The 15,000-nt window shown below is 33.6% G+C and overlaps 2 protein-coding genes across 6 annotated transcripts in view; one reads left to right on the plus strand and one right to left on the minus strand.

The window, feature by feature from the left end:
• Positions 1 to 4,320, minus strand: part of LOC138861834 (uncharacterized) — a 64,553-nt gene extending 60,233 nt beyond the window's left edge. The window contains exon 1 of one of the 4 annotated variants that reach the window (XM_070121857.1): positions 4,150 to 4,320. In XM_070121857.1, the coding sequence (XP_069977958.1) occupies positions 4,150 to 4,305 (156 nt within the window). In that variant the 5' untranslated portion in view covers positions 4,306 to 4,320. Of the gene's footprint in view, positions 176 to 4,149 lie in introns of those variants that run through there. The other 3 variants (XM_070121859.1, XM_070121860.1, XM_070121858.1) reach the window with 3 other exon arrangements.
• Positions 4,321 to 14,748: 10,428 nt separating this feature from the next.
• LOC113820407 (bridge-like lipid transfer protein family member 1) overlaps positions 14,749 to 15,000 on the plus strand; it is a 33,982-nt gene continuing 33,730 nt past the window's right edge. For both annotated transcript variants that reach the window (XM_070121862.1, XM_070121861.1), the window contains exon 1: positions 14,749 to 15,000. This exon is cut by the window's right edge and continues 125 nt beyond it. The gene's annotated coding sequence lies outside the window, so the exon portion shown is untranslated.

The raw sequence follows: 15,000 nt of genomic DNA on the forward strand, positions 1-15,000 counted from the left end.
GTCAGCTGCTTCCGGCGATGCGGGCTTTAGACGGACTTGGGAGCTTGGCAATTGCAGTTTATGGGATTAACCTGCAGATCTTTTAACACAGAGAACGACTAAATTCACTCGCAAAGCAGAATTATGAAGAGCGACCTTTCCTTCCCGCTATCCGTAGCCTAATGGCGTTGGAGGCTGCGACCGACTCTACGGGACCTGCACGCCGAACATGGGTTGCCACATGCCTCTGGCGGTAAAAACGCTTCTTCCTTCCATTACCTGCGCTTAATCGATTTTAGTACAAGTGAAATGAAATCTTAAATGATTGTTGAATATCTGCAGAACACTTAGCAAGACACTATTCTTATGATATTTGTATTAAAAAGCGATTGGGATTTGCTCGGCTGGCAACTGACACCTAAACCATTCCCCCACACAAGAGACGCACAGGGAATATCTCAGTTGAAATGTTTGTAAATATCCTACTTTCCCTTGCGTCCTGGTCTTCCTTCCGTCCCCCAGAAAGCCACATCTCCTCCAGGACTTTCATCACTCCCATCCTAATCCTTTACACCTTTTTAAAACTTCTTATGCCGTGACTCATTCAGAATAGAAGTCACTAACCTCACCATCTTCATCAGCGCATCTAAAGAGGTCAGCCCAGATACCCCATCGGAAATATCGTTCCATGGACGCCGAAATATACCCATGGTGATGCTATAAATCATCTACCCTGCCGATCGCTAGTAACAGACAACAAATGATGTCAGAATTACAGTATTGCAGCCTGCAACAGAAGTATTCATGGCGCGGCTTCCGGAGTCCTAATTGGTGGTTCTCTGTCCCGGAACATTTTGTTAATGTCTATTTCCAATATCCTATTCTTGATTTTCCGATGTGAAAAAATAGTATCGTCCTTTTTGGCTAGAAAAAAATCATTATTTCAACATCATGTAGGAAAATTATAGCTGTTTGCATTTGACACGGCTATCGTAGTCAAAGTGGCGCTTAAAAAAATCACGTGTGCCTGAATGCTAGATAGAGCGTTCAGTGTCAAGGTCTTTGGCTAATCAAATTGTTCCACAGAAAAGAAAAAAATAGAAACTATTGATATATATGATAAATCAAAAATACCCTTTCTTTTTACGCAATAAATAATGAGTAGTCAGATGTAATAACTGTTCTCTGACGTTATTAGCCAAGATTAATATCTCTCTTAGTGAGACTTACTGATACCTAAGTCTACGGGAATTACATCGACTGTTTCACATTACTAAAAATGTACTGATGTGTTTACTGAAGGGCACTTTCCTGACTCTGAACGTTCCCACCGCCGCATACACCAACATATTAACATGTATAGAGAAACGAGTTAAACAGACTAAACCTTTCCAAGACCTTCACCATTGTGCTAGTGTTTCCTAAAATTTGCGTTACACAGATCTACGTGTTTTATTGGCCCAGTCTCGGAGAATTCTGCAGATGTTTGCCGGTACCGAGAAAAATGGCGAAGAAACACCAACAAAAATTTCCTCACCAATAAATTCCCACCAATAGAACATTTTATTTTCGCGATGTTAAATCTTTTTTTCTTCTTTTTCCCAAACCCGCGCCATGGTAGGTCACATATTTTTTTTTGTTGTTGTCTCTAGCAAAGGAAAATAAACATCGAAAACTTTAGTTGCCCCACTGAGACCTAATCACGACAGGTAATTATTGTCAAGGTTTATGGGGTTAGCATTATCGTAACTGTGAGCATTAACATAAGCATCACTGTTATCATTATATCTATTCTCATAACAATGATGATGGCTTTACGTAATCCTCCTCCTCTTCACTACAGTTCTCATTATCATATTACTGTTATCATTAAGTCATTATCGTTATCCTGGCCATTATGATCACGTTATCTTTACTATCACTGGTTTTACAGTCTTTGATAATTTCATTATTAACTTTTTTTTCCGGGAACTAAACATTCTTATTAAAAGCTGTTGCCCCTAATTATTATTCCTCTTAATAATTCTTTACGATAAAGAAAATATCTAAATTCCCTCTGCATGGTTATAACATAATCTCACATATATAAAAATAAGTTTTTATAAAGCACCAGCTACTGCTTGATACTTGTCTCATATACACATACACCTTTTGTATTAGATTTTGAAGTGAAAAATAAAAATAAATGAAACATATCATTTGTAACGAAAGATTTCAACTAACGAAGTTTATACATACAGCTATCACTGATACATGATTGCATGTAATCTTGCACAGGCAATATGCGTAGCGTCCCTGTGGAAAACAATCGAAAGGCGAGAGCTTTGATGCGGTATTATTCAATCTACAGTTAACGAGGAACACAAATTGAAAGGAAACATACCATGCGACCGTCGTGGCGCCGACAGTGGTATCAGAGAATAATTTTGAAAACTGATAAGCTACGGGGACATTGTTGCAGCATCAATTGATAAAATCAGAAAATGCAATAAGATAGGACTAGAATTCCATAATCACAGCAAGAAAGATTTGTTAAAAATTAAAAATAAAACGAATGAACAAAGCAAACAGAGACGAACCGATAACAACACAATAGCCGTTAGTTCATGAACAACATTTTAGGAGTCGGACTATCACTTGCGAACAGATGTACAATATTAACAACGGCGAATGACAAAACGCGCTGACATATTTGGTAAAATGGTAGGAAAAAAACAATATAAATAAAGTAGGTTTATCGAAAGGCGAGGCAATAGCTTCAAAATCCTTCTGGATTTCAGGCCTGAATTTTTCTGACAGTGTACAATATCGACTACTTTGAAAAAGTAAATTGCTAAATGGATTTCATACGTGTTGCTGCATCATCTATGGAATATGCAAGTTCGATCTTCCCCTAAAAGTAATAACATTGGTGATAGTGAGGAGAAGAATGATACTGCCACTACTACTACTACTACAACTATTACTGGTAATGATAATGACAATAATGATGATAATGATAAAGATGATAATAGTAAAGATGATGATAATAATGATAGTAAGGATAATGATAATAACAATATCATTGAAAATTATATAAAAAACATCAATACTGACAATAATGATATTGACGATGACAGTGATAATAACACTGATATTGATAATGCTAGGAATAATGCAGATGAAAAAATAGTAATGATAAAAATAATTATCATAATACTAGTAATGATTTATCATAATGATGATAATAATGATGAAAATGATAATAGTCATTTTAATGATAATGATAATAACGATGATAAGGAAAAGATTTAGACTGGCGTGCAGAAGGGGGGGGGCAGTGGCCCGGGGCATGTAAATGGGAGAGGGGGGGGGGGTATCCAGTCGAAGAGGGAAATAATGTAGTGATTTTGAAATTTATATCTAAATCGAATAAACTGTTTATTTCATGGTTTCACCTGTGATCAAGCGATCTCTCTCTCTCTTTCACTCCCCACTTTCCTTCACTTCTCTCTCTCTTTATCCCCCAAACCTTCCCTCACCCACTTCTTCAACTATCCCTTTTCCTCCTTTTATTCCCTTCTCTCTTCCTAATTCACAACGACCACATTACCCTAAAAAAAATCATACATTAATAACATAAATAATTGGTAATTTTCTATATTACCTCACCGATATCGACGATTTTGGTATCGTCGGATTCCTCTCACTCTGCACAATCCAAATATGTAGGTTTTATTGCTGGAAACCCCCAGTTAGAGGCAAACTTGGGCACAATATCGGGGGCGACGATGTCGGAGCGGCGGACGTAATATAGTAATTTTGACGATTTTGGTATTGTTGGATTCCTCTCACTCTGTACAATCCAAATATGTAGGTTTTATTGCGCGAAAACCCCTTGTTAGCGGCAAACTTGGGCACTATATCGGGGGCGACGATGTCGGAGCGGCGAACGTAATATAGAAAATTACCCTAATAATATAATCCACAGTGAAAATATTCATGGTTATTCACATGACTTTCCATTGCAGGGGGCTGCGGCCCCTGCAATGGCCCCTACTAGGGGGGGCTGCCGCCCCCAACCCCCGCCGAGGAAACAGAATCACCACGTATTCACGGCAGGATAGAGCGCACACGAATTAGACGCGGAGCCGATAACCTACAATAACCTAGGATTTTTAAGGTACTAACCTGATTGATAAATGCCGCCGATAGTAGAGAGGGTGCTCCCTTCACGCAGAAATTGAAGGAGGCGGGGTGCGTCCAGCAGGAGGTCCTCGGCCGGAGGATACAGCGACGCTGCAGCACACAGGAAGTAGTGACGGAAGCACATTTCAAGCATCTCATCCTGGCTTGTTGCTACCTCGCGCAGAAAATCTATCTCGGAGTAGGAGCACCCTTCACACGCTGTCATCGCGGCGGCCATGGCGAAGTACTGAATGCGACGGTTATTTCGGTTAGCTTTTCGAAAATCGTGGTTCCAGGGGACGGGAAACCCGACCTTGAGGCCATCGGCGTAACATCGAGAGAGGCGCAAATCCCGCCGACGAGAGCGCTCTTCTGTTCATGGTATGCTCTGTTCATCCTGATTATACTACAATCGTGTCTGTATACAATGCTGACTATGTCAAGGTTAGTATGCTAATTCAGTAAGAATGTTACAAGGTAAATACGTCCGCCGCTCCGCGATCGACGAGAATTGTGTAACGCTCTATCCTGCCGGGAATACGTGGTGGAGGTTTTGTTTCCTCGGTGGGGGTTAGGGGGCGGCAGCCCCCTGCAATGGAAAGTCATATGAATAACCATGGTTATCTTCACTGTGGGTTATATTATTAGTGTTATTTAACCTCGATTTTCTCTAGAACCTTCCATGCCCTCCCTTTCAATCGGGGCCAAGTTTCTGGCTAACGGGGGGTTTCCGCGCAATAAAAACCTACATATTTGGAATGTGGACAGTGAGAGGAATCCAACGATACCAAAATCGTCGATATCGGTGTGGCGAAGGTAATATAGAAAATTACCAAATAATTAAAAACATTACAACGACAAGTCCAATTAAACATAATAATACTACTATTACACCAGAGAGCAATTGGGGCGACGAGCATGACTACTAGTTCATAGGTCTACAATGGAGGGCTGCGCGGCTGACTTCGATGTTGGTGCGGCTGTGAAAGGAGCGAGAACGCGTGTGAGTATGAGTGTGGTTTAGATAATGAAGATAATACTTTTGATACCAATACTACTACTTTTAATGCTGCTGATGATAGTAATGATGCTGATACTGATGATGATGATAACAATGATAATAATGATAATGATAATATTAATAATGATAATAATGATAATAATTTCAATAACAATGATATAACAATAATGATAATATTGAAAACGACAAGAATATGACATTCATAGCAATATTATTGTAATAAGGATTATCAGTGTGGAGGATGTAGTAGCAATGATATTAATGAGAATTATGATTATATCAATTATAATAATGATGATGACATTAATGAATAATGACAGTAATAATGATAACAATAATAATCATAACAATTACAATGAAACTACTGATGATGACAACAATAATGAAAATGATACTATTGATGATAATGATAATGTTAATAATAATAATAATAATGATAATGAAAATGATAATAACAATAATAATGACAACAGTAATAATAGTAATAAAAAATGATAACATCAACAATGATAAAATGCTAACAACGATAATTATCATCATCATCATCATAATTATTATAACAATAACAGCAGTCATAACAATCCAACATTCATACCCCAAGGACAGAAACCATAATAATCAAACACTCACAGAAAAATATTTTTAATTAGTTACATAATTGAGTGACACCGCCTCTGCATCTGTGGTCAGCGGCGCCTACGCTTGAAAGGTTTATGATAAGGCAGATTTTTTCTTCTTCTTTCTTTCTCTCTTTCTTTCTTTCTTTCGTTCTTTCTTTCTTTTTTTTTCTTTCTTTTTTTCGTTCTCTCTCTCTCTCTCTCTCTCTCTCTCTCTCTCTCTCTCTCTCTCTCTCTCTCTCTCTCTCTCTCTCTCTCTCTCTCTCTCTCTTTCTTTCATTCTTTCGCTCTTTCTTTCGTTCTTTCTTTCTTTCTTTCTTTCTTTTCGTTCTTTCTTCCTTTCTCTCTCTTTCTTTCTTTCTTTCTTTCGCTCTTTCGTTCTTTCTTTCTTTCGTTTTCTTTCTTTCTTTCTTTCTTTCTTTCTCTCTCTTTCTTTCTTTCTTTCTTTCGTTCTTACTTTCTTTCCTTCTTTCTTTCTTCCCTTCTTTCTTTCTTTCTCTCTTTCTTTTTTTCTTTCCTTCTTTTTTCTCATATTTTTAAGTCTATTTTCTAAATAGATTATGATAACGATTCTAATAATACTGGTAACGATAATAGTAATAATTATGATCATGATGGTGTTAGTGATGATGATAGTAAGGATGATAATGATGATAATAGGGAAAATGATGAAAATAATAATCATTACAATTACAATAAAAATAATAGCGTAAGCAACAACGGCAATAATAATAATAATAATAATAATAATAATAATAATAATAATAATAATAATAATAATAATAATAATAATAATAATAATAATAATAATAATAATAAATAAATAATAATAATAATCTTCATCATCATCATGATAACAAAAACTATGATAATGATACTGAGAATTATGTCAATAATGATAACCATAAAAATAGTGATAATGATAATTGTAATGATAACAGCGATGATGACAATAAAGGTAATGATAATAATAATAATAAAGGTAATGATAATAATGATAACAATGATAACATAAAACAATAAAAATGAAACAGATGATGATAATGGCAATGATAATGATTATAATAATGATAACAGTGATGATAACAATGACGATGATAATGACAATAAAAGAAAATAATAATGATAATAATAATGATAGTAATGATAATAATGGTAACAGCAACAAAATACCATTGACAATGGTAATAATAATTGTTTTTTATGATTATAACAATATCAATAGTAATAATGATCCAGCGTTCATACCCTAAACGCAGAATGCAGAATAATCAAACTTTTACATTACGCTATGCCAAGCGTTAAATGGCCACGCATTGGCCATTTTTATTTTATTTGTGTTTTTTTTCCCTTTTCTTCTGAACTTGCATTTCTATATGAAAAAAATGTTTTATTTTTGATTATCTTATGGAAATTAACGAGGGGGAGGATGGCGCTAATTATTGTGTCTGTTCAGTGGTGTGCGAAAAGGGGTGGGTAGGGGTGGGGGGTCGAAGGTGGGGTGGGCCCGGGAATCCAAATGGGGGAGGGAGGGGAGGGGGGGTATCCAATCAGAAAGGAAGATAAGAGAATGGTTTTGAAATTTATATTTAGAGCGAATGTAGTGTTTCTTTCATGTTTCATCTGTGTTTGAATATTCGAAATATTTTTTTAGTCTTTGGGGCATAAAATCAACGAATTGGCCACGTGATCACAACGCCACTGGATTTAGAATAAGAATAACAACAATTTACTGATGATGATGATGATGATGATGATGATGATGATGATGATGGTGATGATGATGATGATAACAACAACATCAATAACAATGATAATAATCATGATACTGATAATGATAGTAATAACTAAAAATAATAACAATGATGATGATAGTAATAATAATAATGATAATAATGACAATAATGATAAAACAATTATCATAATAACAAGAAAATGGCAATATGAATAATGATAGTAATGATAATAATGTGAGTAATAATAACGTTAATTATAGTAGCAATGATGAAGATAATGATGGTAATGATAATGATAATGATAATAATAGTTTAGGTGAAAATAGTAATAAGGATAATAGCAAGAACAACAATAGTATTAACAACAACAAAAATAATTATGATTATAATCTTAATAATAAAAAAGATGATAATTGTGATAATAATGACAATAATAATTATGATAACAATGACAATAATAACTATGATAACAATGACAATAATAACTATGATAACAATGACAACAATAATAACTATGATAACAATGACAATAATAACTATGATAATAATGACAACAATAATAACTATGATAACAATGACAATAATAACTATGATAATAATGACAACAATAATAACAATAGTGGTAATAACAATAAATAAGTACCCTACCTGCCCATGTCTCGAATCTGGGTCACTATAGGTATGAAACGGCATGACCGGCGCTAGACCGATCGCATGACCTACTAAAAGAAAAGTGCAGTTAGGAGCTAATTCCTACCTCTGTGGAGACCATGAAGACGTTGCAATACGAGGTGGAGGTCGACCTTGGAAGTATGATCTACAAAGCAGTTCCGTTGATCTTCCATCTAGTGTATCTTAGTGGATCAGTGAGTGATGTTTTGTGACCGAAAGTAGTTGCTGGTGTAAGTGGATGGAATAAATAGAGTGCAACCTGAATCAGCATATTTGTGGATATGGATGTGCAGTAGGTCATGTGTCTCTGATATTTTTTAGTTTATTTTAACTATGCTGATTGGTACTGTCTAATAGTGGAAGGTCGATGTCCTTTAAGGTCCTCTACTTGTAATGGCTGGAAGGATTTACTTCAGGCAGTACGTATAAACTTCACGCAAGTAGACGTAAGTATTCTAAGATACGGCCCACTGGAATTCCACTACCACCTTCCATGGCATTGGTAGTGGATGAGGACACCACTGGAGATGATCGTGTCCATGGTCGTGCTTCCCATAGCGGGGCAATCAACAAAACTTTTCTTTTGTATGTCTTCAAGCGACTAATCAACCAAAGCTCATGTTAGAGGATAGGGAAATTACCATATTTTCTACGCTTATACCTCTTTTTCGTCGATTTTTTTTATAAATCACCGATCGTTGGTATCCCGCTACATCTATCATTAGAATTAACGAAGTTTTGAGAACCTGTGTAGAGACAGAAATTAGATGTCTCTTCCTCAGCCATCAATGTAAATGGGAACAGATGTGACGGGGAAAATATATTTTTGTTTCGAATGTCTGAATTGAACACTGTACGTCCTCCGAATTATAGAAGCCTTGGATGCATTCTCCCAAAAGTAGTTAGTTTTGCTGCATGAATTGAGGATCCCAGGAGATTTTCCCAATCTTGACGGAATGCTGGACGACACGAGATTTGGAATATCCCATTAGACTCGAAACGGACCAGTGGGATATTCAGGTAGCGATGCAACCAATAGAGCAATGTCTGACAATGCCTGTGCCATGTCTGTCACAGCTGAGGCACGACGAATAGATGAAACAATCTATTCCAAGTTCTCGAATGTTCTTCCATACAATCGATAGGATTGAGATCTTCCTGACTTCTTGTAACATTTTGTCATAAATAACTAAATCTCCACAACTATCTTAACAATGTGCTGGTCTCTGCCTCCAACCTCCACTTTGATGTTGAAGGGGCTCTACTGTAGCACAGTTATTTGCTAGTGTTTTACCATGTCTATCCGCAAGAGATATCATGTCCTAGTTATTCTGTGCTTAAAGAAACGAAGAGATATCTTCTGGTTCTATCTATCATACATCTATGGTTGTGAATGTGAAGACAAAATACTTTTTTTTCTTGGGCTGAATAATTCTGGGAATGCTGTCTTTTTTATGATAACAAGGGACTTTGTGCGTTTAGCGATATTAGACAGAACCGATAAGATGAATACTTGGGCTTTCATAGGATTTAGGTAAGATGCCAGTTATTTCCTCTAGAATTTCAGTTAATGGATCGCTTCTTGTTCTGAAATAAAAGTAACCATTTTCCATGACGGGAAAGCGCGCTGTAGGTAATTTATGAGAAGCCTGGACTGACCTGGTGTTGGTGAAGCATATACAAAGGAGTCTGGGGGTTAACACGACACCTTTTTGGCCATGAAACTCTTGTAAAACTCTGAAGACGCCCATGGAAGAATAGACCTTGGCTCTCTTATTTTTAGCTGTTTCTTAATTAGGTTCCATTAATCTAGTTGGTGGATCATATGTGGGCTCTGTTTGCACTATCGGCAGCTACTTTTCGCACGTAGAACACTGTCAAAGATCAAAGCAGCCCAATGAAGCACAGGGTGCGTGTCTAACGTCTAAGGCATTGTTCGTGTGCTACAGACCAGTCCTTTTTCTTGCAGGATATTATGCAGGAGATTGAAGCAGATTTACAATCTTTAGCTAATGTGTTAGCGTTCATAGTAAACGACAATTGTGGAAACAGATAAACCTCTCATAACATTTAGCTTACAAATCTTTGGTTATATCACAATTGTATACCTACTTTATATAGAGAGATACAGCAGGAAGACATTTTTTAAAGCCAAAGTGCTGAAAGCCAGGAGTGATCTTAATGAAGATTAAGAATTTCAGATGCTAAGGCCCGTGAATTCGACAGTTAGCTTCCAAAAAATCAGGGCTCTGATGACTAACCTTTAGGACAAGATAGGATGAATTTCTACTATGTATGATACTAAGTAAATGCACCTTCAGAGGCCACAGCGCCACAACGGATATGTTCCTGTTGAGCTGCCGTTGTTCATCAACAATGGCAGTACGGGAGCTCATTCATTTTTTTATTGAAATCATCCTTTTTGGAATTATTATGGATCCTTAATCTACTTAAGGGGAAACGCCATGGCACTCCTAGCGCGTATATGGGCATGGGCCTTTTACTTGGAAGAAAACGGTATCGTACAGCAATTCAACCAACTAGGCACGAACTGTAACTAGAGGCTGAGTGCAACATCCACAATCAATGTAATGCTCTTATTCACATAATGCAATGGCAGCTCCCTGGACAGAGGTTTTGGATGCATAACATTTGTATATTATTATCATTATTATTATCAGTTTAGTTTATTCCATTTGTTACAATAGTTATTATGTTTGATGTGATAGGCTATTTATTTTTACCTCTAAATTATCCTCCAACAATCTGACTGACGCAGGTTAGCCAGATTTCTAGACAAGAACACTACCACTGCATCAAACTAGAGTGACTGTCATTCCAGCTGAGTTGTGGTTTCACTACCAACATGCCATTTGTCACAAATGTATTAATCAATTCCTGGAGCCAACGCCGACGGGGTCGCATAGCCGCGTCCACCCTCCGCTTCCAGCCATTAGAGTCCCTCATGGCGAGCCACAAGACAGGCCCTCGGTCCATCCCTAGCTCTGGTCTCGTCAATCGGCCCAGGACACGACTTCCTTCTGTCCCACCCAGGAATGTCTTGTGAAGAGTGATGGGCAGGGTCATCCACAGAGAGACGAGCCAGGTGCCCGTATACCTTAAGTTGGCGATCGCGGATTATCCAAGTAACAGGTCCCATTCCGGCATCACGATGTAACCGTCGATTGGACACATGGTTCTGCCACCTGTACTCCATGATTCGGCACAAGGACCTGTTACAAAAGACTTCAAAACGCGACTCCAAGCCACTAGATAGCGTCCAGGTTCCACTTCTGTAAAACAAAGCTGGAAGTATTGGGGCCTTGGAGACACGTAACTTGGTCTCCTACACTGTCAAGCCAATCCGTCTGCTGACTTCCTGGTCTGACAGTTCAGAGTCATGAACTACACTTCGAAGATATGTAAAACAGTGTGTGACTTCAATGCCCTTGCCACAAGCATATATCGAGTGAGCAGGTTCTCCTAACTAGCGCCCTAGATCACTTGATAAAAAGATCCACAATTACGATTATATTTTCTTTACTTCGAGTTTTATCAGAATCCAGTGGACTGTTTTCGACTGCATTTTGAATTATTGTGTAATAACCAAGCAAAATTTGACTATTAGCTCTCAACCAATATGTGACTACGTATATTCTAAAATATCTCAAAACTGAGAATTGACCTAATATTTTGATGTTTTGGAAACCCTACGAAAAATGCTTGTCGACCCCATGGTTGGAAAAGGCGGAATGTGGGCAGTACTGGATTTCTTTGGAATTCGCCTCGGCAGGTATTTTCTCAAGATTTCTCTTGCAACCCTTCTTGATAATCATTATTATCATTATTATTATTATTATTATCATTATTATTATTATTATCATTATTAATATTAATATCATTATTATTATTATTATTATTATTATTATTATTATTATTATTATTATTATTATTATTATTATTATTATTATTATTATTATTATCATTATTAATATTAATATCATTATTATTATTATTATTATTATTATTATTATTATTATTGCTATTGTTATTATCATTATCATTATTGTTGCTGTTGTTGTTATTGTTATTATTAGTAGTAGTATTATCATCATCATCATCATTATTTTTATTGTTATTATTATTGTTGCTATCATTATTGTTGTTACTGCTACCATCATCATTATCATCATCATCATTATTATTGCTATTGTTATTATTGTTATTATTATTATTATTATTATTATTATTATTATTATTATTAGTATTAGTATCATTACTATTATTAATATTACTAGTATCATTGTTGTTGTTATTATTATTATTGGTAGAAAAACCCGCAGTGCACAAACTAAATTTATTTCAATAAATCTAGTCTGTGCACTGTATCAACACAGTAGTGGTTTTCCATTGACTGTTATTCTTATTATCATTATTATCATTGTCATTATTATTACCATTATTATCATTATCATTACTATCATTACTATCATAACTGTTATTATCGTTGCCATTATCATAATTTTTATCATTATTATTATCATTGTCATTATTATTGTTATTACGATTAGTACTATTATTATTATCATTGTTATCATTGTCATTATTATTACTGTTGTCATTATTGTTATTATTACTACTACCACTACTACTACTATCAATATTATTATAATCATCATTATAATTATTACTATTATTATCATTATTATTACTATTATTATTATCATCATTATTATTGTTATTATCATTATCATCCTCATTATTAGCATTATTATCATTTTCATTATTATCATAATTACTGTAACTATAATGACAATTATTATTGTTATTATTGTTCTCATTAACATCATCATTATTATTACTGTTATTAGTATTATTGATATTGATATTATTATTATTATTATTATTATTATTATTATTATTATTATTATTATTATTATTATTATTATTATTATGATTATTGTTGTTATTATCATTATGATTATTGTTGTTGTTGTTATTATTATTATTATTATTATTATTATTATTATTATTATTATTATTATTGTTATTATTATTATTATTATTATTATTATTATTATTATTATTATTATTATTATTATTATTATTATTATTATTATTATTATTATTATTATTATTATTGTCAATATCTTTATCATCATTATTATCAATTTAATTATCATTATTGTTATTATTGTCAGTATTGCTATTTTTGTTATCGTTGTTGTTGTTATTATTATATTTATTATTATCATTGCTATTGTTATGATCATCATTAGTGTTATCATTATCTTTATTATTACTATTATCATTATTGCTATTATGATTAGTATTGTTATTATTATTATTGTTATCATTATTGTTCTTATTGTTATTACTGTTATCATTATTCTTATTATCTTCATTAGTGTTATTATGATCATTATCATTATCTGTGCTATTAATATTGCTGTCATTGTTATTATCTTTATCATTATTGATATCATCACCATTGTCATCATCATTATTAATATCATCATCATTATTGTTATTACTATTTATTATATTATTATTATTATTATTATTATTATTATTATTATTATTATTATTATTATTATTATTATTATTATTATTATTATCATCATCATTACTATTATAATTTTCATTATCATTATTGTCATTATCATTAATAATAATAATAATAATAATAATAATGATAATAATGTTATTATTATTATTATTATTATTATCATCATTATTATTATCATTATTATTATCATTATTATTATTATTATTGTTATTATTATTATTATTATTATTATTATTATTATTATTATTATTATTATTATTATTATTATTATTATCATTATTATTATTATTATCATTATTATTATTATTATTATCATCATCATCATCAACATTATCATCATTATTATTATGATTATCATTTTTATCATCACTGTTGTTATTATCATTGTCATTATTATTACTGCTATCATTATTACTATGATTATCATAATAATGATTATAAAAATCGTTATTTTTATCATTATCGCTATCATTATTGTCATTAATCTTATCATCATTCTTAATATTGATAATACTATCACCATCGTTATTATAAATAACATTGTTATTATTATTGTTATCATTATCATCATTGTTGTCACTTCATTACTACTACTATTATTAGAAGTATCACTATTATTAGAATCATTATCATTTACAATACTATTAGCATTATTGTAATTATCATATATTACAATTACTGTTATCATTGTTGTAATTATTATTATTATTACTATTGTTTTTATTTTTATCATTATCATCATTCGTAGTACTATACTTATGCTGTGATAATTATGATTATTACTTTTCTCTTTGCTGTATTTGTTGTTGCCATTACAATTACCATTATTTCCCCTTTCACAACTCCCATACGACAGTTATTAGCTCTATCAATTTGATTATATGTTAACACGATCGTGCACAATAATGCACGCATCTTTTCTGCATACGATAGTAGACACTGCGCACAACAATCACTCACAACGTACGACAGCGATAGATGGGCTGATCGTCTGTGTAGGAGGGTTGTTGACATTTATTAACATCAATGAACGGCGGTTAATTACCCTTTAACAACTAATAAGAATAAAGCGCAGTGGGAGAAGTGCGTTTCCAAAAGCTTGCCCATCCCTTACCCTTGATAATTGGGTTAGTCTAAGCATTGATGAAGAATTGTTTGCAAAATCAATAGTTCTTAAGGAAATATGGGTCGTGTTTGTTTACATTTTGCAGTCAGAGTGAAATGCAAGCAAGCAGTTTT

The sequence above is a fragment of the Penaeus vannamei genome, chromosome 5 (genome assembly GCF_042767895.1).
Source record: "Penaeus vannamei isolate JL-2024 chromosome 5, ASM4276789v1, whole genome shotgun sequence".
Taxonomy (NCBI): domain Eukaryota; kingdom Metazoa; phylum Arthropoda; class Malacostraca; order Decapoda; family Penaeidae; genus Penaeus; species Penaeus vannamei.